The sequence below is a fragment of the Hyla sarda genome, chromosome 4, assembly GCF_029499605.1.
Source record: "Hyla sarda isolate aHylSar1 chromosome 4, aHylSar1.hap1, whole genome shotgun sequence".
Lineage (NCBI taxonomy): Eukaryota > Metazoa > Chordata > Amphibia > Anura > Hylidae > Hyla > Hyla sarda.
The window spans coordinates 45,946,006-45,970,282 of NC_079192.1; the positions used below are offsets into that span (position 1 = coordinate 45,946,006).

The 24,277-nt window shown below is 43.7% G+C and overlaps 1 protein-coding gene and 1 long non-coding RNA gene across 4 annotated transcripts in view; one reads left to right on the forward strand and one right to left on the reverse strand.

Annotated features, from left to right (window-relative positions):
* ADGRE5 (adhesion G protein-coupled receptor E5) overlaps positions 1 to 24,277 on the reverse strand; it is a 184,204-nt gene that overhangs the window by 70,309 nt on the left and 89,618 nt on the right. For 2 of the 3 annotated variants that reach the window (XM_056570735.1, XM_056570736.1), the window contains exons 4-6: positions 13,220 to 13,378; positions 10,368 to 10,490; positions 5,039 to 5,176 (exon numbers count right to left, since the gene is read on the reverse strand). In XM_056570735.1, coding sequence (XP_056426710.1) covers positions 5,039 to 5,176; positions 10,368 to 10,490; positions 13,220 to 13,378 — 420 coding nt within the window. The remainder of the gene's footprint in view (positions 1 to 5,038; positions 5,177 to 10,367; positions 10,491 to 13,219; positions 13,379 to 24,277) is intronic. The other variant, XM_056570737.1, reaches the window with a different exon arrangement.
* Positions 1 to 24,277, forward strand: part of LOC130367855 (uncharacterized) — a 401,538-nt gene that overhangs the window by 51,575 nt on the left and 325,686 nt on the right. The window contains exon 2 of the long non-coding RNA XR_008892203.1: positions 14,207 to 14,256. This is a non-coding gene — a long non-coding RNA (uncharacterized LOC130367855). The remainder of the gene's footprint in view (positions 1 to 14,206; positions 14,257 to 24,277) is intronic.

Consider the following 24,277-nt stretch of genomic DNA (forward strand, 5'->3'; position numbering starts at 1 on the left):
CTACGGGGGAAATAATTTTCTTTTTGGAACACAGAGCTCTCTGCTGACATCACAGGCACAGTGCTCTCTTCTGACATCTCTGTCCATTCTAAGAACTGCCCAGAGTAGGAGAAAATCATCATAGCAAACATATGCTGCTCTAGACAGTTTATAAAATGGACAGAGATGTCAGCAGAGAGCACTGTGCTTGTGATGTCAGCAGAGAGCACTGTGTTCCAAAAAGAAAATAATTTTCTCTGTAGTATTCAGCAGCTAATAAGTACTGGAAAGATTAAGATTTTATAATAGAAGTAATTTATGAATCTGTTTAACTTTCTGGCACCAGTTGATAAAAAAAAAAAAAAAATTTAAATAAAATAAAGTTTTCCAACGGAGTACCCCAGTATTCCAGCTTTATACATCTTTATACGTCTCCTTTGGATAGGGGATAAGATGTATGATCGCAGAGGTCCCGCCGCTGGGGACCACCGCGATCTCTTTGCAGCCCCCGGCATTCTGTGCCATGCCTTGCCTTCGAGACAGGGACTTCACGGCCACGCCCACTCCATTCATGTTTATGGGAGGGGGTGTGACAGTCATCATGCCCCCTCCCATAGACATGAATGGAGGGGCCATGACGTCACGTCCCCGTCTCGGAGGCAGTGCCGGAGGCTGCTCCGGGATAGCGGTGGGACCCCTGCGATCATACATCTTATCCCCTATACTTTGGATAGGGGATAAAATGCATAAAGGCCGAATACCCCTTTAATGTGTGTACTGATGGACGAGTGATGCTGGCAATCTGTGTTCTTGTGTGTATTATGTTGTCTCTTATGGAGAAGTTTGATATAGCTTTTAATGACTATTTCTAAGATGAGAAAGGGTGATTGACATGCAGCCCAATGTTGTTAATGGGAAAAACCAAGGGGGTTATTTACTAAGAGTGGAATGTAGTTTCTTTGTGGGTTTTGATTCCCGACAGGTATTTTTCCAAGGTATTTATTAATGTTTCCCTACATTTTACACTTTTCCTAAGGGTATTATTTTTTTTACAACTGTTCTGATTCGTCTGTTTTTTTTCAAGCTCAAATCCACCACATTTTATGTGGAAACCTTAGTAAATATGTTGGGCCAGTGGCTACACCCCCTTTTCGCATTTTTCTTTTAAAATGGAGGGTTTCGGTCTTTGTTGTTGCAAATTGTGTGGCACGTTGCGTGCCACACAATTTGGGCACAAAACCCGAGAAAAAAGAGTCGGGATCACGTTAGTAAATTACCCCCCTTGTCTGCTGAATTACTTTTACAGACAAAAATATGTTCATTACTTCATGGCATTTGTAATTAGGTGAATTAAAATCCTGAACTGTTTGCTGAATCTGAAATGTGCTATTGATTTGATGTAAAGGGAAACGGTTCTATGGATGTGATACAGATAACCCCCTTCATCAGACTCCTACAGGGAAATGTGCAAACATATGTGGCTTTTGCCAGAAATAAGAACTGCATTAGGAGCCCTTGTCTCCCACTATACTGACCTTCTTGTGGTCAGCTGTAATAGCCTGCGGAATTTAACTCCGAGTGACTATATTGCAGCATTGGGAATCAATGGTTCTTATTTTAATGAAAAGTAATAAGATTTTCCAATATGATTTCCATATCAATTCCTTAGTATTTTCAAGATGTCTACTTGCTTTTATTCAGTGGAAATCTTCAGCATTTACTTCAACATTTACTCCTGAAAATAACTCTGTCCTAGTTGTATGAAAGACACACGAGTGCACAACTGGTTCCAGTACAGCGTTGTCTTGTTACGGGCTGTGCACCCTTTAAGGGGTACTCCGCTGGAAAAAAAAAATTGATAATCAACTGGTGCCGGAAAGTTAAACGGATTTGTAGATTACTTATATTTAAAAATTTTAAACCTTCCAGTACTTATCAGCTGCTATATGCTCCACGGGATGTTCTTTTCTTTTTTTATTTCCTTTTTGTCTGACCACAGTGCTCTCTGTTCATTTTAGGAACTGTCCAGAGTAGGAGCAAGTCCCCATAGCAAACCTATCCCACTCTGGACAGTTCCTGACATGGGCAGAGGTGTCAGCAGATAGCACTGTGGTCAGACAGAAAGGAAATTCAAAAAGAAAAGAACATCCTGTTGAACATATAGCAGCTGATAAGTACTGGAAGGATTAAGAATTTTTAATAGAATTAGTTTACAAATCCTTTCTCGCACCAGTTGATTCCAAATTTTTTTTTCCAGTGGAGCAACCCGTCCATTGCATGACAAACAATAATCCCTGAGTGGCCCCATGGCAATTATTACTTTTTACACAAACCCATATAGGGCACAAACCATATACACTTAGAGCTCTATGGAAGATTGTATTGGGTGTAGGCACAGCACAGAAGGCAGCCTAGATAGCAGCCCGATCTCCCATAGGGCTCTAGTGCAAGGAGCACTGATATTGGAGGGCCATTCCACTAGAATAAATGGGAATTCATCTCATTAAATCAGAAGTGTACAGGATACGTTTGAGTTTTATCTCCTTTAGTTTTTTCCACATACACTTTACTGTTTTTTTAAACATTTTAATAAGATCATTATTTTATGGGGAGTTCCTAGTTGTATAGGGTTTGTACCCTGTAGGGGTCTTGGTAATTCAAAAGGGTTTGTGTAAAAAGCATTGCATGACCAAGACACATTTTTCGTCGGACTTAACAATTAAAGTTCTTAAAATGGAGATATTTAATGGAGTAACAGTCATAGCAGCTGCAATAGGGCCCAACAACTAAGGGGGTCCCATTTCCTGTCAGACATTGCTCCTTCTTGTGACCTTGTTCATCAAGATATATATTATGTAAAGTCTCTGCTATATTATTCTGATGTGCCTTATCCCTTTAATGTGTTTACACTGTGTTCTTCATTCCTGTACTGTAACGTCAAGTTGTGCATCATTCCTCTATCAGGACATCACTGTGTGAATTATCCTACTGTTGTGATATCACTCTGAGCATTCTGCCTGTACTGTAAAATTTCTCTATGCAGTGTTCTTTCACTGCGATATCACTGTGTGCATTGTCTCCCTGTGCATTAGGGAAAGCAAAATAAGTCACCCATGTTCTGAATTTTCTGTAACACCTGGTCTTTGTGGATTGGGACCCCAAAATAAGTTTTGCTATGTAGCCTCATGGTTGTTGTGCTAGGGGTTCCCTTGGTTTCTTGTAAATTACATAAAGTAGTGATCTTAAAGGAGTAGTCCAGTGGTGAACCCAGTGGTGAACAACTTATCCCCTATCCTAAGGATAGGGGATAAGTTTGAGATCACGAGGGGTCCGACCGATGGGGCCCCCTGCGATCTCCTGTACGGAGCCCCGACAGCCCGCGGGAAGGGGGCGTGTCGACCTCCGCACGAAGCGGCGGCCAACACACCCCCTCAATACAACTCTATGGCAGAGCCAAAGCGCTGCCTTCGGCAATCTCCGGCTCTGCCATAGAGATGTATTGAGGGGGCTTGTCAGCCGCCGCTTCGTGCGGAGGTCGACACCCGCTATCTGGCCGGAGAGCCTGGCCCCCGCACAGAGAGATCGCAGGGGGCCCCAGTGGTCGGACCCCCCGCGATCTCAAACTTATCCCCTATGCTTAGGATAGGGGATAAGTTTTTCACCACTGGACTACCCCTTTAATAGTTAGTAAATTGGACTGCAAAGAATACATTTTATTTGCTTATTTAAGTATTATATATGACTCATTGGAGTTAGTGTACAACTATGTAATTGGAGCAATCACTCTATGCAGTGTCTTTTCATTATGGCTGAAAGAGATGGACATCTCAAGAAGTACTGCTTTGCTGCAACTATTAATAGTTCCTAAAAGGGTGTATGGATAGTCTTTGCACCTCAGTAGCAGTCTCTTTTCTATAAATAATAAATTATAATATTGAAAATCCAATATATAGATACAGATCTGCTTGGCACTACCCTCCTATTGTAACATTCCACTCTCCTTTATACATATGCTCTATACAATGAAAACCGCTAAGCATAAGTCGCTTTCAGATTAGTTGGGGTGCGTCTCCATAAAGCACAAGGCAAATGATTCACACTGTAGTATATAGAGAAATCAGAACGCACTCACCCCATTCTCATCTTCATTCTTTATTTCATGACAAAGGTGAATTAAAAGAAAAGTGCAGAGATACTGGGAGCCTAGTGCAGGACGCTGCTAACGCTCCACAAGGTGTGACAGCTGTTTCACCCGCATGCGGGTGAAACAGCTGTCACACATTGTGGAGCGTTAGCAGCGTCCTGCAGTAGGCTCCCAGTATCTCTGCACTTGCCTTTTAAAGGGGTACTCCCGTGGAAAACTTTTTTTTTTTAAATCTACTGGTGCCAGAAAGTTAAACAGATTTGTAAATCACTTCTACAAAAAAATCTTAATCCTTCCAGTACTTTTTAGTGGCTGTATACTAAAGAGAAATCCAAAAAAGAAATGCATTTCCTCTGTTGTCATGACCACAGTGCTCTCTGCTGACCTCTGCTGTCCATTTTATGAACTGTCCAGAGCATGAGAAAATCCCCATAGCAAACATATGCTGCTCTGGACAGTTCCTAAAATGGACAGCAGAGGTCAGCAGAGAGCACTGTGGTCATGACATCAGAGGAAATGCATTTCTTTTTTTGGATTTCTCTTTAGTATACAGCCACTAAAAAGTACTGGAAGGATTAAGATTTTTTTGTAGAAGTGATTTACAAATCTGTTTAACTTTCTGGTACCAGTTGATAGTTGATTTCCACGGGAGTACCCCTTTAGTTCACCTTTTTCATGAAATAAAGAATGAAGATTGTCGCAACTGAGAATAGGGTGAGTGCGTTCTGATTTCTCTATATACTACAGTATAATATTGAAAGTGTTAGTAGAAGCTAGAAGTGTTGGTGGAAGAAAACAATAAAATAATTTAAAAAATACAATTAATTACACAATCGGAAAAAGGCACAGAGGGGTAAATGATGAGAAAGAATAAAGCAAGCCTAGTGGCATGGCTGCAGGCGTGCTTGTATTCACCATTGCATTGGGGGTGCGGTAATCCCAGTGAAACTGCTCTGTATCCATCTTGACAGGAACATGTTATGGAGATTTGATTTGACACACATATACCTTTCAAACCACATGAATTCTTGTTCCTGTGACACCTCACTATTTCTGTGGCAAAAAATAATATTTTTATTAGGAATCGGAAAGCACATATAGTGAGACATCTTTAGGCTCTAACAAGATGTCTATTACAGATCCAGGCTTAGCGGAGAGATCAGAAGCTCTAGTTATGGTAACACATTATTTAGTCTCAGTGAAGGCAAACATGTAGTCTAGGAGCCTTAGGCTATGTTCACACATCCGGAGATCTTCCGTACGGACATTTCTGAGACTGCAGGCGCCGGCATTACATGCCGTTTCTATCACTTCTCATAGACACAGGTTCATTTTTTCTGTAGACACAGAAAGCAAAATTTCCTTGCCAGAAACATCTGGTACGGAAATTCCGCATGTGTGCACAAAGCAGCACATTTCTGTTAAATTTAATGGGACTCTGCTGCTCTGGAATCTCTGGCGGAATTCTGCCCCGACATGTGAACATGGCCTTAGGCATAACAAGTCCAGGAGAAGGCGGGAGCTTTCGGACTATATAACTTGGTACAATGTGGTCACTTAATTATCATAATTTTAAAATAGTATATACAGATTAAGGAATATGTTCACGTTTGAATAATTGTTGATTGGTCCCATGCATTTGAAAGAAAAAAAATGATACAACTTTTCATAACGCCTCCTATCTTTTTATGTCTACAGTAGCCGTATAGGTCTATGCATCTTCTTAGTAACAGACTACAAACAAACCTTCAGTAGTCTGATCCTGCAGCCATATGTGGTGACATCTTTCCACTAATTCTTGCTAAACTACTAAATGTAAGATGTGTCCTGATTGGGCAGTATCAGAATGTGCAGGGACACACCCTACAAAGGCTGCATTCACACCTCGTTTTCCTTGTAAGGCTGCATTCACACCTCGTTTTCACAGTTCGGGTGATGGATCCAAGTGGGGGAGGGGGAAACTGGGCGCTCCCGTACCCCAGCCTGACCAGCGCTGAAATCCATTTACTTTAATGAGTCGACCGGAGTCAAACGGTGACTCTGGTCGGCTCATTTTTGACCCGTATCCAGTTTTGTGACCCGACCTAAAACCGTAGTATACTACGGTTTTAGGTCGGGTCACAAAACTGGATACGGGTCAAAAATGAGCCGACCGGAGTCACCGTTTGACTTCGGTCGGTTCATTGAAGTAAATGGATTTCAGCGCTGGCCAGGCTGGGGTACGGGAGCGCCGGGTTTTCCCCTCCCCGAGCCGAATCCGGCACCTGTACTGTGAAGATGAGGTGTGAATGCAGCCTTACAAGGAAAATGGTAATGTGAATGCAGCCTTACAAGGAAAATGGTAATGTGAATGCAGCCTTACAAGGAAAATGGTAATGTGAATGCAGCCTTACAAGGAAAATGGTAATGTGAATGCAGCCTTACAAGGAAAATGGTAATGTGAATGCAGCCTTACAAGGAAAATGGTAATGTGAAGTTATAAATTTTTTCAAATATTGATTCCAGAGGAATAGCTGAGGGAGGTCACAATGCAAAGAAAAGCTCTAGAATTTTAAATGCAAGTAATTACAGAGGAAAGGAAAGAGGAGAGGTCCTCTATAAATTGTATTTCAGGTGTTTGAAAGATATTGGAATGTCATGGTACTGTCAGACAGACAAATCACCCACCTCCCTCTGTCAAGCTCATTAGATACCACAGTTGCTATTGACTGAAGAATCTTAGTAGTTCAATTACATGGATCAAAGGTTACGATGATTCCTGCCATTACAGCAGGAGGCTGGCTTTCAAAAACAACCAGACTTAAGCTGTTGATCGCACTGCACAGGTCTGTGCCATTATGATGACCTTGACATAAATGTACATTATATTGCCTCTAGATAACGCAATTCATGATATGTTTTAGTCACGGAGCCTTAAAGGGGTACTCCTACATCAGGTAAAAAAATTAATTAAAATGCTGCAGGAGCATATAGCATTCCTTATCTGCCTGCCACAGTTCCAAAATCACTTCCATGTCAGAAACACAAATTTAGTGACCAGTTGCTTATTTCTACAATTTCCCTCAGCTCATCATCTTAGCCCTCCCACCCTGCCTTCTCCCCTCCCACAGTACTTCTTACAGCTCCTGGGCGAGAGCTGCTGCCGGACATTGCTCTACAAAAAGAACAGCCTACAGGTACTGTATTCATTCCCTGTCTGCTCCTCTGCCTGTGGCACTGTACACCACAAGGCACCATGGTATAATCACACTTCATTGTTCCCTGAATATCCCAATAAAGATGTATATGTATATGACAAGGACGTGGTGATGAAATCACTTGGGATGGGGCTGGAGCTCAGAAACAGGATCCATTCACACCTTCTGATGACAGCGTCATCTTGGGATGGAGAAGAGTTGGAAAACTGCTGAGACAACACCACACTGAAAACAAAAGAACTACACAACTTCCTGTTAGGGCGAGTTCAACCAAAACCTTACTGAAACTAGCAAAATTGGTGAAAACACTATATAAGTAAGTTATATATCTTGGGATTATTTATTTAAATACTATTTTCTAAAACCGGAATACTGCTTTAAGGAGTTAAATGGTTACCTGGGGAACAGAAAAGTTCTGACCTATCCCCAGAGGTTTACTTGTGCCTTGATCCTGTCTTGTAAGTGTAACATCTGTCCTATTGCAGTCTTCCTTTGCAGTGGCAACATTGGCCCGGATTTAGTATTGTAACCCCAAACTGCTTTTGTCAGGTTGTGTGCAAAAATGTCGATTTTTTTTAAAGCATTGCACCAAAATAAACATGCATAACTACTTTTGCAAAAAAATCCACAAAAAACTGCCCCCTGATTTTGCACTCCCAAGATGCAGGTTTTGTGACATTTAAATAAATAAATGGAGTGGGTATTAATTACGTCAGGCGTCATATTTCCCTGCATTTTTCTTAAGTCATATGATTAATTCATCCTTTGACACTAGGATTTCTATTGAAGAGTTGACGGGGAAAAATAGCATATTTAAAGCGCAACTGTCACTCACATTTGTCGCGGTCTGTAAAGGAAAATTGTTACTTTATTCTGACGTCGGGCCACAGTCGGATGGGCCGGCTGACTCCTGCAGCGGGACACTGCCTCCCCCTCTCCTCTCCACTCCTTGCATGGAGCGATACATGTCAGTCGGGCAGGATCAGCATGATTTTCCGTGCAGCCCTCCATGCTAGGAGCGGGGAGCAGGAGTCAGCCGGCCCATCCGACTGTGGTCCGACGTCAGAATAAGGTAACAGTTTCCTTTACAGACCGTGGTGAATGTTAGTAAAAGCACCCACTTTTACTACACATTCTGCTCTATGCGATGGTAACTGCACCTCTTTACCTGTAAGAAGGAGACAGATTTGCTTCCATATAACTGATTCATTTTGGGGGAAAAAAATGCTGCGTGCAATTTTGAAAACTGCCAATAAGCCAAAAAATGCTAAAGAAAAAAATGACAAGTAGGTTAGGCATTTCATAATTCCATTCAGCTAACATTTGACCGCTGCATTTTTCCCACAAAAAAAATAACTAAATTGATGTGCGGAGAATGATGTATTTTTGGAAGCGTTGTAAAAAACAAACAAAAACAAATAGAAACACCCAAAGAGTGGGCCTGAGCTTGTCTCAGTTTGTTGAAAGCTGAATATAGTAAGAGTGGGGTAATTTATTCTTAGCTTTTGTCTATATATATATTACATAGTTACATAGTTAGTATGGTTGAAAAAAGACATACGTCCATCAAGTCCAACCAGGGAATATAGGCGCAAATTTGTTTGCATGTGCCATTTTGTGCAAGAAATGCAAAAGTGCAAATTTTTCAGTAATATACAAAGCAAAGCACAGAAGAAAAAATAGCAAATCTAGACTACCTTTAAACAGAGTTCTAGAAAAAGTCTTTCTTACATATTTTAATCTCACATATTGCGTAAAATGTACCACACATCGTAATAAGAAGTAATATGAGCTCCCACTCTTCACATCACTGGTCTCCTACCATTATTTCTTTCACCAGACAACCCCTTTGAGTAACAGCCTAAGACTGGGAACACGCACACAGCAGTGTTTTTTGGAAAGCCTATGGCTGTGTTCGGCTAAATGTGTTCACATAGCATACTGTTAACAGTAGCAAATGCAGAGTTTTTCATATTTCTGCAGAGGTAGTAGTCGCACCAGGCCCTGGTGCAAAAGAGGGCCCCAAAGCACATATGCCCCATAATAGACCAGTATTATGATTGGCACATGGGGCCCAGCTGCATATTTGCATCAGGGCTTAAAGGGTTACTCCGCTGCTCAGCGTTGGGAACCAACTGTTCCGAACGCTAGAGCCGGCACAAGAGCTGGTGATATCATAGCCCTGCCCCCTCAATGCAAGTCTATGGGAGGGGGCGTGACAAATGTCACGCCCCCTCCCATAGACTTGCATTGAGGGGGCGGGGCATGAGGAGGCGGGACTATGACATCACGAGCTCCCGGCTCCGGCGTTCGGAACAGTTTGTTCCAAACACTGAGCAGTGGAGTACCCCTTTAAAAGCTACAAGTTACACCTCAGTAAAATATTTTGTTATTTTTAGTTGCCAAATTTAAAATCGACATAATTATGTGTCAGATATAGAAAGTATATACACAAGAGCAGCGTTTACACTAGATCATTACTTCTTACACTGTAATGTACCCCCACATATAGAGGCAATTATGAGCCTCCCCCTGACTGCAGCCATATCCCATTTAGCAATATAAAAAGCTTTTTGTTTATATTAATTTTATACTTGGTTTTGGAGAAAAAAGAAATATATAAATTTTAAACTATATTTACATTTTCGGTGTGGACTTCAACCATTGTGGAGGCCCTACTAGATAGGTATTAAAAAGTGTAATATTGTAATTGGACCAACCACAGCATTTGTGCTAGACTCCATACTGATTCCTAGAATGTGGATTTGGAGTCCTCTATTCCTTCTCACAGGGTCATGTGATGAGGAGTATAAATGGACTACTGATCGTACCCCCCCCCCCCCCCCTCTGCCACTCCACAGTCTATGGGACTGGTGGAGACAGCCAAGTGCAGTGTATTACACAAATCAGCGTATGTACACACAATAAATAATACAGATAGCAGAGAAGGGCACAATGTCAATGACCACTGGGTTAAACTCATTGTTATTCAATCAAATAAATACAATAAGATTGAATAGAAATGGAAACATTAATGCTGTACTCACCTAAACACGTGTCGGAAACTTTTGTAAATCCTTCATTACAAACACACTTATATGAGCCGGGCAAGTTGCGGCAGATCAAGTTAGAACCACAGACACGTGGGGAATCACTGCATTCATCTATATCTTTTAAAAGAGAAAAAATAACGTTATACAAATGGTAGCGGCGCTACAATACAGTTTGACTTAGGGAAGAAAGCATCGCAACCGCTAATACTCTATTCTGTAACTCTAGAAAAAGAAAGGGACACTTTCTTTCAAATAGAGATGTGACTTAGGTGTTATAACTAAAGATGTAGTTACATTACTAGAATTTATTTTACCCAGATTTTTGTAAAAAAATAAAAATAAAAAAATACAATAATTTTGCTTTACAGTGACACAGAAAACATTATGGGGGAGATTTATCAAAACCTGTCCAGAGGATTAACAGTTATATAAAAAAAAAACCTGTCCAGAGGAAAAGTTTCTGAGTTGCCCATAGCAACCAATCAGATCGCTTCTTTCAGTTTTCAGAGGCCTTTTCAAACATGAAAGAAGCGATCTGATTGGTTGCTATGGGCCACCCAGCAACTTTTCCTCTGGACAGGTTTTGATAAATCTCCCCCTGAGACTTTAGGACACACGAATAAAAATCACTGTGTGGCGCTGCTGTGATCTAGCGGCATTGCAACTGATTTAAGTGAATGGGGTCCCACAAGTAGCAATAATCACGACCCAGTAGTCACAAGAAAGCTATTCAAGATGCAAAATGAGTGACTTATGTGAGTTGGAATCAAGGAAGTGCAACCTGTCCATCTTAGCTTGCACAACTAGAAATCCCAATAGGCCAGAATTCACATGTGAAAAGCAAACAACATACTCTTGAAAGTTTATGTGCAAGGATATAACTATTACATGGCAGGTGGCATCTTCTGTGGGGCCCAAGAGGAGCCTCAGGGTTGAGGCATGGGGCCCTATTACACAGAGCCATTAAGCTCAGCGTTTGGAACAAAGTGTTCCGAATGCTGGCGCCGGGAGCTCGTGATGCCATAGCCCCACCCCCTCAATGCAAGTCTATGGTAGCGTGGAGGGGGCGTGGTATGATGTCACGAGCTCCCGGCTCCTGCGTTCAGAAAAGTTTGTTCTAAACGCTGAGCGGATTACCCCTTTAATGTCAAATAGGCTGATATCACGTTGTGTAATGTGGGCAGCGATTATCCAACAAACGAGCAAATGTTTTGACCTGTTTGAAATTCGTTGGCCATCAGCGGCAGATCTCCATATGTAAAAAGGATGTGCGGCCAATGGGGGATTACAGCAATGGGCCTCTCTGCTCAGTGATCAAGCCTTGAAATGGGCCCAGTAAATCAGATTGGTGCTCATTTATGGATGGGCTCAGCACATCTACTAGGGCTCTTAAGATTTATTGTGGCCGAGAGCTTGTGAGTGAGCATTTGAGTGTAAACACCAAAGGGATAGTAAAAGTCATAATGTAAGGCTATGTTCACACAACAAATTCACACAGAAAAGATTGCTGAACAAATTGCAGAATAGCGGTAGAATTTCTGTATTCTTAGAACACAGAATTCTGCTGAAATTCAAGCCCAATGGACTTCAATGGGATTCTGCCCCTGAATTCTGCAAACTATAAGGGTATGTTCACACTACAGAGTGAGAACGGAATCTCCGCTCGCTGAATTCAGCGATCGGAGATTCAGACTGGCAGCCGGCAGCGGCGGAAGGACCGCACGGCACTGCGCCGTCACCATTGAAGGCTATGCGCGGACTTCCGCGCAAAGAATGAACATGTTCTTTCTTTGCGCGGAACAATTTCAGCGGCGAAATTGTCCGCCGCTGAAATACCGCAGTGTGAACGGGACTCGCGGAGCCCCTTTCACACTAATGTTAAGTTCACACTGCAGAATTCCGCTCGCTTATTTCCGCCGGGAATTCCGTAGTGTGAACATACCCTAAGACTGGACTCATATTTTTGCGCAAAGCAGATTTTCCGCAGCAGAATGCCCGTAACAGAAATTCCACTGTCTTAATGGGACTGCGGAATCCCATTGAAATCAATGTGCAGTAAATTTTGCTAGAATTTTAAGCAGAACTCTTCGTGTGAACATAGCCTTGGGCCGGGTTCACAATGCAGAATTTCTGCACTGAATTCTGCATGAAAATTCGGCATGATTTTATAGCCAATTCACTTCAATGTAATTACTGGAGCAGAACTTCTGCAGTGTGAATGGGACAGCTGAATCACATTGAAGTGTATTGGCTATAAATTCAGTGCAGAATTTCTGCCTTATGAATGCGGCCTTATAGTGGTGGTTGTAGTGGCTGCTTTCCATGTTATGCAGTTGCACCAATGATCCTTCAGGAATAAACATAGTTATTGGTGAAGCAGCCTATGAGTAACCAATTCGGATTCTAGTATGTGTTTAGTGACATGGGTAAACCACAACAAAGATTGCTCATATCATGCTAGCGGTATCGCTGCACCTTCTCTTACTTGATTGACACATCTTTATGTAGAAATTACTGATAACCACATAGGTGGAAAAGGTATATCATATACAGTACTCAGATTGTTCGGGGGTATCTCTAAATTGTTTGTAATAGGATTAACATCAAGCATCACGTAAGGGCCGGGAAATAAAAAAAACAAAAATCGTAGCCCAGTAAAAATCTATTTCTTCAAATCTTTGTATCACCTTTGCCAATAGTCTTTAACAGGATGTAATAGGGCAAAATATTCAATGGAGACTGGACATGAATGGAGTGCATTATGGATGTATTATATGGAGTAATGTATTGTTTAATATGTGATACATGTCTCATCATGTTCGTTTCTTCTGCTGCACATCACTGACCTGTACACGTGTTTTCGCTTCTGTTGACAGAAGGACAGAATTCTGTTTTATTTTCTTTCTGGAAGCCTTCATCACACTTACAGTAATAACCAACCTGGGAGTTTTTGCATTGAGTGTAAAAATGACAAAGATCTGTTCTTTTTCGGCATTCATTTATATCTGAAAAACAAAAAGAAAACAGACTTGTTACATGTGCAGTGTTTCCAACCAAGGCGCCTTCAGATGTTGCAAAACTACAACTCCCAGCATGCCTGGACAGCCAAAGGATGTGCAAGGCATTCTGGGAGTTGTTGCTTTGCAACAGCTGGAGGCACCTTGGTTGGTAAACACTACTGTAGTCTGTTGTTCCATCAGTAGTAAATGTACACATTATAGCTTTTGTTGTCTTCCTGCACTTTGGCCTCTTGTGTCTGTAGAGACCAATATAGACATTGACCCTCATTTACTATTCTAAACCCGACTTGTTTTGTCGTTTTTTTTGGCGCATCTTTGTCTGCGACATGTCGCAGACATCGTGTGCCAGTCTGCGACAGGATGCGACATTTTTTCCCGATGGACCCGATGTGGATTCTCCCAAACCCGAAAAAGGGGCGTAACCCGACATTTCTGAGCTTTCCCACGTATTTATAAAGGTTTCCAACCCGAATTTGTTGAATTGTTGTGGATTTTTTCCCGACAACTCAGAGGAGTTGGAAACCAAAACCAACAAAACCCACGTGCGACAAACAGGATGCGACATATTAATAAATACCAGGGGAAAAAAGCAATCGGGTAAGAAAGCAACATAGACTTACAACCCGATTTTCTAAGTAAATGAGGGCCATTATAGGTTATTTCATATGCCCACTAAGAAAACATATATACCACAATTGTAGTAATAGTAAAATATAATGTAGCCTCTCCTAGTCCCAAAATGTCATATTCTTTCTAGCTCTTGTCTTTGGCGTAGGAGTGTGCAGGACTATCATGTCTGTGTTTTTCTTTCAGGACTATCATAGAACCTTAAACTGAAAAAGAAAATTACATCACTCCAATTGGTCAGTAAATTTCACATACTTTTTATGAAGTGAAATAAATCATATGACACAGCTGGTGCATTTTAGTTGGTAAAAATAAACCCTACCTCTTTCTGTAGTCAAATGGAATGGTCAGCTACCACTAAGGTGCACAGAATACAGTTTTAGTAATAGAATACCTACTGAAATGACATGACACAGGAATGACCTAGAAGTAGTAAGTTAGGATTTTTTTCTGGTTCACAATCCGTCCTAACTCTTTTACAAGGTAAAGGGTGATTTCTACATGCTCCTTGAACTATAAGTAGAGGGGACTCTTCACTGGACTTAGAAGCATGATGGTCGTTTCCCAAAAATTTCCCACCATTTAGGCCATTCTGAGCAAGCTGTCTCGAGGTATTGGGTGCAGTGGTTATGTGAGAGCACACACGGAGAGGAGGTTCTGGTTGGGCATACAGACCACCATCAGAAAGGATTATTTCATTTTGCCAACAAGCAGAAGCAGCTTGCACAGTTTCCTTGTTTCTGTTTCCTCTGTCTCTGTCCGGACCAGGTTATAAGGGGGGAGATTTATCAAAACCTGTCCACAGGAAAAGTTATCCCATAGCAACCAATCAGCTTGCTTCTTTCATTTTTAACAAGGCCTCTGCAAAGTGAAAGAAGCGATCTGATTGGTTGCTATGGGCAACTCAGCAACTTTTCCGCTAGACAGGTTTTGATAAATCTCCCCCAAGGTGCCTAGCTAATTACATGTCCTGCCATTGACAGACAGCAACCATTGCCTTTGTTTGCAGTGGTGTCATGAACTGGAAACCTGTACTGCTATGGACTGGAACAGTATTGTTCTGTTTAGAATTTGACAACAGTCAGGTTATAGTATGGAGGCCTCGTGGACTGCGGGTGTGCTGGTTTGGGGGGGAAGATATCACAGTCGGTCACCCCTAGTGGTGATACAAGGGACACCAACAGCTCAGCGATATGTGCAGGACATCCATAGTTTCCAACTGCCGTCTTTCAATAGAATGATGGTCGTCCACACAGCACGGGATTACCAGGAATGTCTCCATCAGATTGTAACACCTCCTTGGCTGCCAGATTTACTGCCAATCGAGCATTTATGGTGAGAAGGAGCTTACTGGCTGCCATATTTAACCTGTATGTCTCCATGCCCAACCAAATCTCATCTCATCCAGTTTAGGGGTTACTAGAGTCTCCTTTCATTTGTACAGTTCTGATGAATGTAAGTATTCATTTTGAATATGTGTGCTGTGTGGAGCCTTTTTGCACCAAATTTAACAAAAAGACACATTGGCCCTGATTTACTATTGTAAACTTGACCTGTTTTGTCGGGTTGTGCGCCAGAATTTGCTCTAAAACCCCATCCAACTCTCCATTTTACTGAGAGAACCTGAAAAATGAGCGTGGTTGCTGGGAAAAAGGGGCTTGTCCCCGACATTTTCGAAAAATCCCAACATATTTACTAAGGTTCCCACAGAAAATGTAGTGGATTTGAGCTAAGAAAAACCCAACAGCTCAGGGCATGTGAAAAAAAAAAAAAAGCAAGATGTAGGGGAACGTGCAAAATGTAGGGAAACCTTAGTAAATACTGTGGAAAAATATCTGTTGGGGAAAAAAAACACGCAAGAAAACTGCACTCCACTCTTAGTAAATAATTTTGGAGCAGCCCACAAAACACCCGGAAAAGATTACTTGACTACACCAGTGCTCATTTAACTTCTGTAAGGCTGGGTTCACATATATGCGGCGTCCGGCATAGTTTCCCTCCAGCATGCACCAGAGGGAAACTGATGTTAGAACTGATTCTATTCATTTGAATAGAACAGTTCACAATCATCCATTGTCTCAATTTTGACGCCACATGGCTGGACATGCTGGATGGCACCGGACAGGGGAACGCAGCTTGTTGGGTTGCACGTTGTCATCAGTTATGGTATCAGTTGTGTCACGATCTAGGCTGAGTTCACCTATGCCGGATGCCGGACATATGTGAACCCAACCTAACTCAGCTTTTGCGTCACCTGCAAAGTACTGTTGTTGATAATGAATTCCAGGTATCTGGCTATTTTTCTTATCTATTTGTAACAGTGTATAGCCCTCCAGAACTTACCCTTAACAAAAATGTTAACCAGAGGCACTTTCAATTTAATAGTTAAAGCTTAGCAAAATTCTAAGCCATTTAATTTTGCCACAGTGTAGGTAATCAAGTGTCCAGAATACACGCAAGTGTAGTCCTTGGGTGATGTAGAGTTGCGCAAAATTTTTGCGACTTTAAAAAAAAATCACAGTTAATAGATCAATGTCTACTGCATCTGCCAAAAATATGATTACTACAAGTCGACAGAGCAAAAAGTGTGGATGTTGAAAAGTCACAAATAAAATTTGAAAACTCCAAACCCAGTAATATTTTCCACATTGTCCTGCTGAAAAATGAACCTGTATCTTTGATAGTGTTCAAACCTGATTTGAAGTTTGCTGTTGTAGTTAATCCTGTTCCTCATATTGGTTAGGTCTGTTCCTGCACTTTAGTTAGTGTATGGACTGTCTTCAAGTTGTAGAGCCACCATTTAGAGTGGCTATGCAATAGGCAGGGGAAGGGGTTCTGGGGAAGCTTAGGGCTCACTCTTCCCTGCCCTACCTGACACATACACGGTTAACCATGCTGTACTTTTCAACAACCTTTTCCCTGACCTCTACAGAACAGATATACAGTGACCCCCCCCCCCCCGACCTACGAGGGTCCCGACATACGATCATTTCAAAATATGATGGCTTCTCAGAGGCCATCACATGTTGAAGGCAGCATCAACATACAATGCTTTTGTATGTCGGGGCCATCGCATAAACGGCTATCCGGCAGCGCAGACTACTTCAGCTGCCACCGGATAGCTGTTTACGGTGCCCCGTGTGCTCCGGTGACGATCACTTACCTGTCCTCGGGGCTCCGGCGCGTCCTCTTCGGGATCCCCTGCTTCGTCGGCGCTCTCCATTGTCGTCATCACATCGCTGCGCACGCGGTCCCATCACCCAATAGGAGTGGCGTGCGTAGCGATGCGATGGAGGCGACGGAGAGCAAGGATGCTGGGGAAGCAGAGGCCTTGCCGGAGCATCGGGGACACCCTGGGGACGCGGCGACAGCAATGGAAGGCGACATCCAGGGCAGTGGTGACGAGCGGTGACGGTCCGGAGTGGTGGTGACACGTGAGTATAACCTCCAATACCAGTGGTCTTCAACCTGCGGACCTCCAGATGTAGCAAAACTACAACTCCCAGCATGCCCGGACAGCTGTCCGTTCATGCTAGGTGTTGTAGTTTTGCAACATCTGGAGGTCCACATGTTGTAGACCACTGTCCTATACTTTACATTGCACGGATCCCTCAACATACGATGGTTTTAACAAACGATGGTCCATTTGGAACGGATTACCATCGTATGTTGAGGGACCACTGTATTTGTATTGAGATTAAATTGCAGACAGGTGGACTCTACTTCCTAATTGTTTGACTTGCAAATGTGACTTGTGAAGTTAATTGGTCACCACAGATCTTTGTTTGGGCTTTTACAGTAAAGAGGGTGAATACATATACACTTAACACTTCTCAGATTTTTGTAAATAATTTTGAAATCCATGTAATATTTTTCTCTACTCCCAAATGATGAACTATTTTGTTTTGGTCAATTACATAAAATTGCAGTGAAATACATTTGAATCTGTGGTCATACTATGACAAAATGTAGAAAATTCCAAGGGGGTGAATCCTTATGCAAGGCACTGTACATCATTATTATGTTTACACAACCATGGGGGAATTTATCAAGGCTTACATGACAGTTTTTCCTTTAAGGAATTGCGTTTTTTCCTGTGTTTTGAAATATTTAAGAGCATTGCACAAAAATGTGTAATTTTTTTTTACCCAGTTTTCTAGTATAAACATTGATGAACCCACAAGTTTGATTTTATTTATTGATATAGAAATAGATATTTACGGATATTTAAATCTGACAGATTCACATTATATAGATAATTTGTTGACACTACTGGGGTCTCTTGTTATTGTATTATAGATTAGTTATTTCCATGCTGTAAAGGATGTGTTCCCGTGGTCAGGGTTTATGAAGCCAAAGCCAGGAACAGATCATAAATGATGGAAACGTTTTAATGGAAAAAACAAACCTTCTCCTTTTAAATACAGTTTTTGAATCTAAATCCATTAATGTATCTAAACTTCTGATTGTGTGAACACCCATACAACTACAACCAAAGATTTTTTCTACTGGAACTTGATAAAAAAAACAATAACCCTGTGTGTTGAAGTATGATACAGTATATATATCAGTGTCAATAAAATTACTAAATCATGATTACTGAATGAATCTTCATTGAACTTGTCTGCCAGCTAATCAATTATCAGTAACTACTACAAAACACAATACATTATAACAATGACACTCTCTTTGATATCTGATTTGTTTGACACATTTTGCTTAGTATATTTCCCTCAATGTACCATCATTTACACCCACAGCACTTACCTACACATTCATTGCTGTAGTTTTTATATCCTGGTATACAGGGATATGACTGTAATGCTGATCGCTGCGGGTCCCTGTCCCTCCCCGGAGCGCTCGCGGCGTTCTTCTGTGTGCAGCGCCCCGGTCAGACCCGCTGTCCGGGAGCGCTGCTCTAGTGTCCCTGGCAGGGATGCGATCCGCGTGGCGGGACGCGCCAGCCCGCGGGTCGCATTCCGATCCTCTCACCTGCCCCGTCCTCCTTCGGTTCCATCCTGGTGCGCGCGGACCTGCTCTCTAGGGCGCGCGACTAATAGGTGCCTGGCCCAATCAGTGTAATCACTCCCATTTTGCATAAAAACCCTCTTCCCCTTCCTGTCCTTGCCGGATCTTGTTGCCTTGTGCCAGTGAAAGGGTTTTTGTGAGCCCATTGCCTGTGTATCCAGACCCTTGCTGTTGCCCCTGACTAGGAACTGTTGCTGCCTGCCCTGACCTTCTGCTATGTCTGACCTTGCCTCGCGCTAGTCTCAGCCGCCAGAGGGGTTGAGTCGCTACCGGGTGGAACGACCTGGGGGTTACCTGCCTCAGCAAGTCCATCCCGCTTTGCGGCGGGCTCTGGTGAAAACCAGTAATCCCATAGATTCCGTTCCCCCGGTACGGCCCACGCCATAGTCTCTCCAGTACAGAGGATCTACTACCCGTGTCCTCCCCGCATACCAGTCCGGATCCTGACAGTAGATCCTGCCATGGATCCCGCTGAGGTGCCGCTGCCAAGTCTTGCTGACCTCACTACCGTGGTCACCCAGCAATCTCACCAGATCGCCCAACAAGGACAACAGCTGTCTCAGTTGACTGCCATGCTTCAGCAGCTTCTGCCTCCACAGCAGCAACCATCTCCTCCGCCAGCTCCAGCATCTCCTCCACTGCGAGCTGCCGCTTCCACGTCCAGAGTCCGCCTGTCTCTAGCTGACAAGTTTGATGGGGATTCTAAGCTGTGCCGTGGGTTCCTGACCCAGTGTTCACTGCACCTGGAGATGATGTCCGACCAGTTTCCCACAGAACGGTCTAAGGTGGCATTCGTGGTCAGTCTGCTATCTGGAAAGGCCTTGTCCTGGGCCACACCGCTTTGGGATCGCAACGATCCTGCCACTGCTACCATTCAGTCTTTCTTCTCCGAAGTACGCAGTGTCTTTGAGGAACCTGCCCGTGCATCATCCGCTGAAACAGCCTTGCTAAACCTCGTCCAAGGAGACTCTACAGTGGGCGAATATGCCATACAGTTCCGCACACTGGCCTCTGAGTTGGTCTGGAATAATGAGGCTCTCTGCGCGACCTTCAAGAAAGGTTTATCCAGCCACATCAAGGATTGTCTGGCCGCACGAGAGATACCCTCCTCCCTGACTGAACTCATTCAGTTGGCTACCTGCATTGATATGCGCTACATTGAAAGACGCCAGGAGCTTCGCCAGGTAAAGGATCTTGTTCGCACCAGGCGTAATCCGTGCCTGGCTCCTCTCTTTCAGCATCCATTGCAACCTGTTTCTGTGCCTTCCGCCGAGGAGGCCATGCAAGTGGACCGGTCTCGCCTGACCCAACAAGAGAGGACTCGCCGTAGGAATGAGAACTTGTGCCTATACTGTGCGAGCTCGGAACATTTCTTAAAGGACTGCCCTCTTCGTCCTCCGCGTCAGGGAAACGCACGCACCTAGTGAATGTGGGAGAGGTGTTGCTAGGTGTGAATTCTTCCTCTCCACGCCTGACTATACCAGTACGGATTTCCTTGCCCACTAAGTCTTCCTTCTCTGCTGAGGCCTCTCTGGACTCTGGTTCTACAGGAAATTTCATTGAAGCTTCATTGATCAATAAATTCAACATCCCTGTGACCCGTCTCCTCAAACCATTCTACATTTCCACCGTGAACGGTCAAAATCTGGACTGTATCGTGCGCTATCGCATTCAACCCTTGCGCATGGGTGTTGGTGTCCTCCATCACGAGGACATAGAATTTTTTGTACTTCCCAACTGTTCCTCGGAAGTCCTACTTGGCCTGCCGTGGCTGCAGCGCCATACACCTACCCTAGATTGGTCCTCTGAGGACATTAAAAGTTGGGGTTCTTCCTGTCACAAGCGATGCCTGAAGTCTCTACCCATCTGTCAAGTTTCCATCACTACACCTCTGCCAGGCTAACCTAAGGCCTACCAGGACTTCTCTGATGTGTTCTGTAAAAAGCAAGCAGAGGTCTTACCGCCACACAGACTCTTTCACTGTCCTATTGACTTGCTTCCTGGCACTACTCCCCCCAGTGGCAGGATTTTCCCTCTATCCCCTCCAGAAACGCAGGCCATGTCTGAATATATACAATAAAACCTTAAAAAGGGTTTTATCAGAAAATCTTCATCTCCTGCAGGAGCAGGCTTTTTTTTCATTGCCAAAAAAGATGGATCACTACGGCCTTGCATTGATTACCGTGGTCTTAACAAAATTACTGTAAAGAACCGTTATCCTCTGCCTCTAGAGAAACACCGCCTCCATGTCCATCAGGTGCTTCAGCGCCTACGCAAAAATCATCTTTATGCCAAAATTGAAAAATGTCTCTTTGAACGCAGCAGTCTACCCTTCTTGGGATACATAGTGTCCAGTCAAGGCCTTCAAATGGACCCTGACAAGCTATCTGCGGTGTTAGATTGGCCACGCCCCACTGGTCTGCGAGCTATCCAACGTTTTCTTGGATTTGCAAATTATTAACGTCAATTCATTCCCCACTTCTCCACCATCGTTGCTCCTGTTGTAGCATTGACCAAGAAAAATGCTAATCCGAAATCCTGGCCACCGCAGGCGGAGGAAGCCTTTAACCACCTCAAAACTGCCTTTGCCTATGCTCCTGTACTGTCCAGGCCTCATCCATTGAAGCCCTTTATCCTCGAAGTTGATGCCTCATCTGTCGGAGCTGGTGCAATTTTAATTTTAAAAAAACGCAACGGGAAAGACCCTCACCTGCGTTTTTTTTCTCCAAAACCTTTTCTCCTGCAGAGAAAAATTACTCGATTGGCGACCGTGAACTCTTGGCCATCAAGTTGGCACTTGAGGAGTGGAGACATCTCTTGGAAGGATCCGTTCACCCCATAGTCATCTATACGGACCATAAAAACTTGTCGTATCTTCAATCTGCACAGCGATTAAATCCACGGCAAGCTAGATGGTCGTTGTTTTTTGCCTGCTTCAATTTTGAAATACATTTTCGTCCTGCCGACAAAAATGTCAGGGCTGATGCTCTCACGTTCCACCGATGTCTCCGAATCTGAAGCTCTTCCTCAGTACATTATTCCTCCTGAGTGCCTTATCTCCTCTGCTCCTACCACCCTTGTGCAAATTCCTCCTGGAAAAACCTTCGTACCTCCACGTCTTCGGCTCAAAATCCTTAAATGGGGTCACTCCTCTCATTTAGCCGGACATGCTGGTGTCAAGAAGTCTGTGCAGTTAATTTCCAGGCACTATTGGTGGTCTTCCCTGGAGAAGGATGTGACTGATTTCGTTAGGGCTTGTACTGTTTTTGCCCGTGACAAAACCCCATGCCAGAAACCTGCAGGCCTTCTTCTTCCTCTGCCTGTACCTGAACAGCCATGGTCCCATATAGCTATGGACTTCATTACTGACCTCCCATCGTCTCACAGCAATACAGTCATATGGGTGGTCATTGAGAGTTTTTCTAAAATGGCTCATTTTGTCCCTCTGCCTGGTCTGCCTACTGCGCTCAATTGGCGAAACAATTTTTTCTTTATATTTTTCGCCTCCATGGGCTCCCCACGCACATAGTCTCTGACAGAGGCGTCCAATTTGTTTACAAATTTTGGAGAGCGCTATGTAGTCAATTAAAGATCAAATAAAAAATTTCTTCTGCTTACCACCCTCAATCCAACGGTCAAGTGGAAAGAGTAAATCAAATACTCGGTGACTACTTGCGTCATTTTGTCTCCTCCCGTCAAGATGACTGGGTGGATCTTTTGCCCTGGGCCGAATTTTCATACAATTTTAAAGAGTCTTCTTCCAAGTCCCCATTTTTTTGTGGTGTACAACCGTCACCCGATTCCCCCCTCCCTATTCCCTCTTCCTCTGGAGTTCCTGCTGTGGATGAATTAACTCAAGATTTGTCCTCCATCTGGAGTGAGACTCGTAATTCTCTTTTGCAGGCCTCATCTCGCATGAAGAAACATGCCGATAAGAGGAGAAGACCTCCTCCTGTTTTTGCCCCTGGTGACAAAGTGTGGCTTTCTGCTAGGTACATTCGTTTCCGTGTGCCTAGATACAAGCTAGGTCCTCGTTTTCTTGGACCTTTCAAAATCAAAAAACAAATCAATCCTGTCTCCTACCAACTTCATCTTCCCTCTTCTCTTCGTATTCCCAACTCTTTCCATGTTTCTCTTCTTAAACCTCTCATACTTAACCGTTATTCTCCCAAGGTCACGGTTCCTGCTCCTGTCTCTGGCTTATCTGATGTCTTTCTGTCAAGGAGATCCTCGCCTCCAAGGTTGTCCGAGGTAAAAGATTTTTTTCAATTGATTGGGAGAATTGTGGTCCAGAAGAGAGGTCCTGGGAACCTGAGGCCAACATTCTTGACAAAGAGCTCGTCCTGGGCTCCAAAAGGAGGGGAAGACCAAAGGGGGCAGTACTGTAACGCCGAGCGCTCCGGGTCCCTGTCCCTCCCTGGAGCACTCGCGGCATTCTTCTGTGTGCAGCACCCTGGTCAGACCCGCTGTCCGGGAGCGCTGGGTCCCCGGCTGGGATGCGATCCGCGTGGCGGGACGTGCCCGCCCGCGGGTCGCATTCCAATTCTCTCACCTGCCCCGTCCTCCTTCGGTTCCATCCTGGCGCGCGCGGTCCCGCCAACTCTCTGAAAATTTAAAGGGCCAGTGCACCACTAGTAGGTGCCTGGCCCAATCAGTTTAATCACTCCCAATTTGCATAAAAACACTCTTCCCCTTCCTGTCCTTGCCGGATCTTGTTGCCTTGTGCCAGTGAAAGCGTTTTTGTGAGCCCATTGCCTGTGTATCCAGACCCTTGCTGTTGCCCCTGACTACAAACTGTTGCTGCCTGCCCTGACCTTTCCTTTGCCTTGTCCTTGTGTCCCACGCCAGTCTCAGCCGCCAGAGGGGTTGAGTCGCTACCGACTGGAACGACCTGGGGGTTACCTGCCACAGCAAGTCCATCCCGCTTTGCGGCAAGCTCTGGTGAAAACCAGTAATCCCTTAGATTCCGTTCCCCTGGTACGGCCCATGCCATTGCCTCTCTGGCACAGAGGATCCACTACCCGTATCCTCCCCGCATACCAGTCCGGATCCGGACAATGACACATCAGAATTTAGGGCAGATATGATTCCAACAGTTTCATGAATCTGAGAGATGATAAAATAAGTGAGTTCTAGTTCTCTTAAAATAATTTGCATTTCCATTCTCCATGCTATATAAAGGGGGTGTACAACATTTAGGTAATTTTTTTTACTACATTTTTTTCGGCT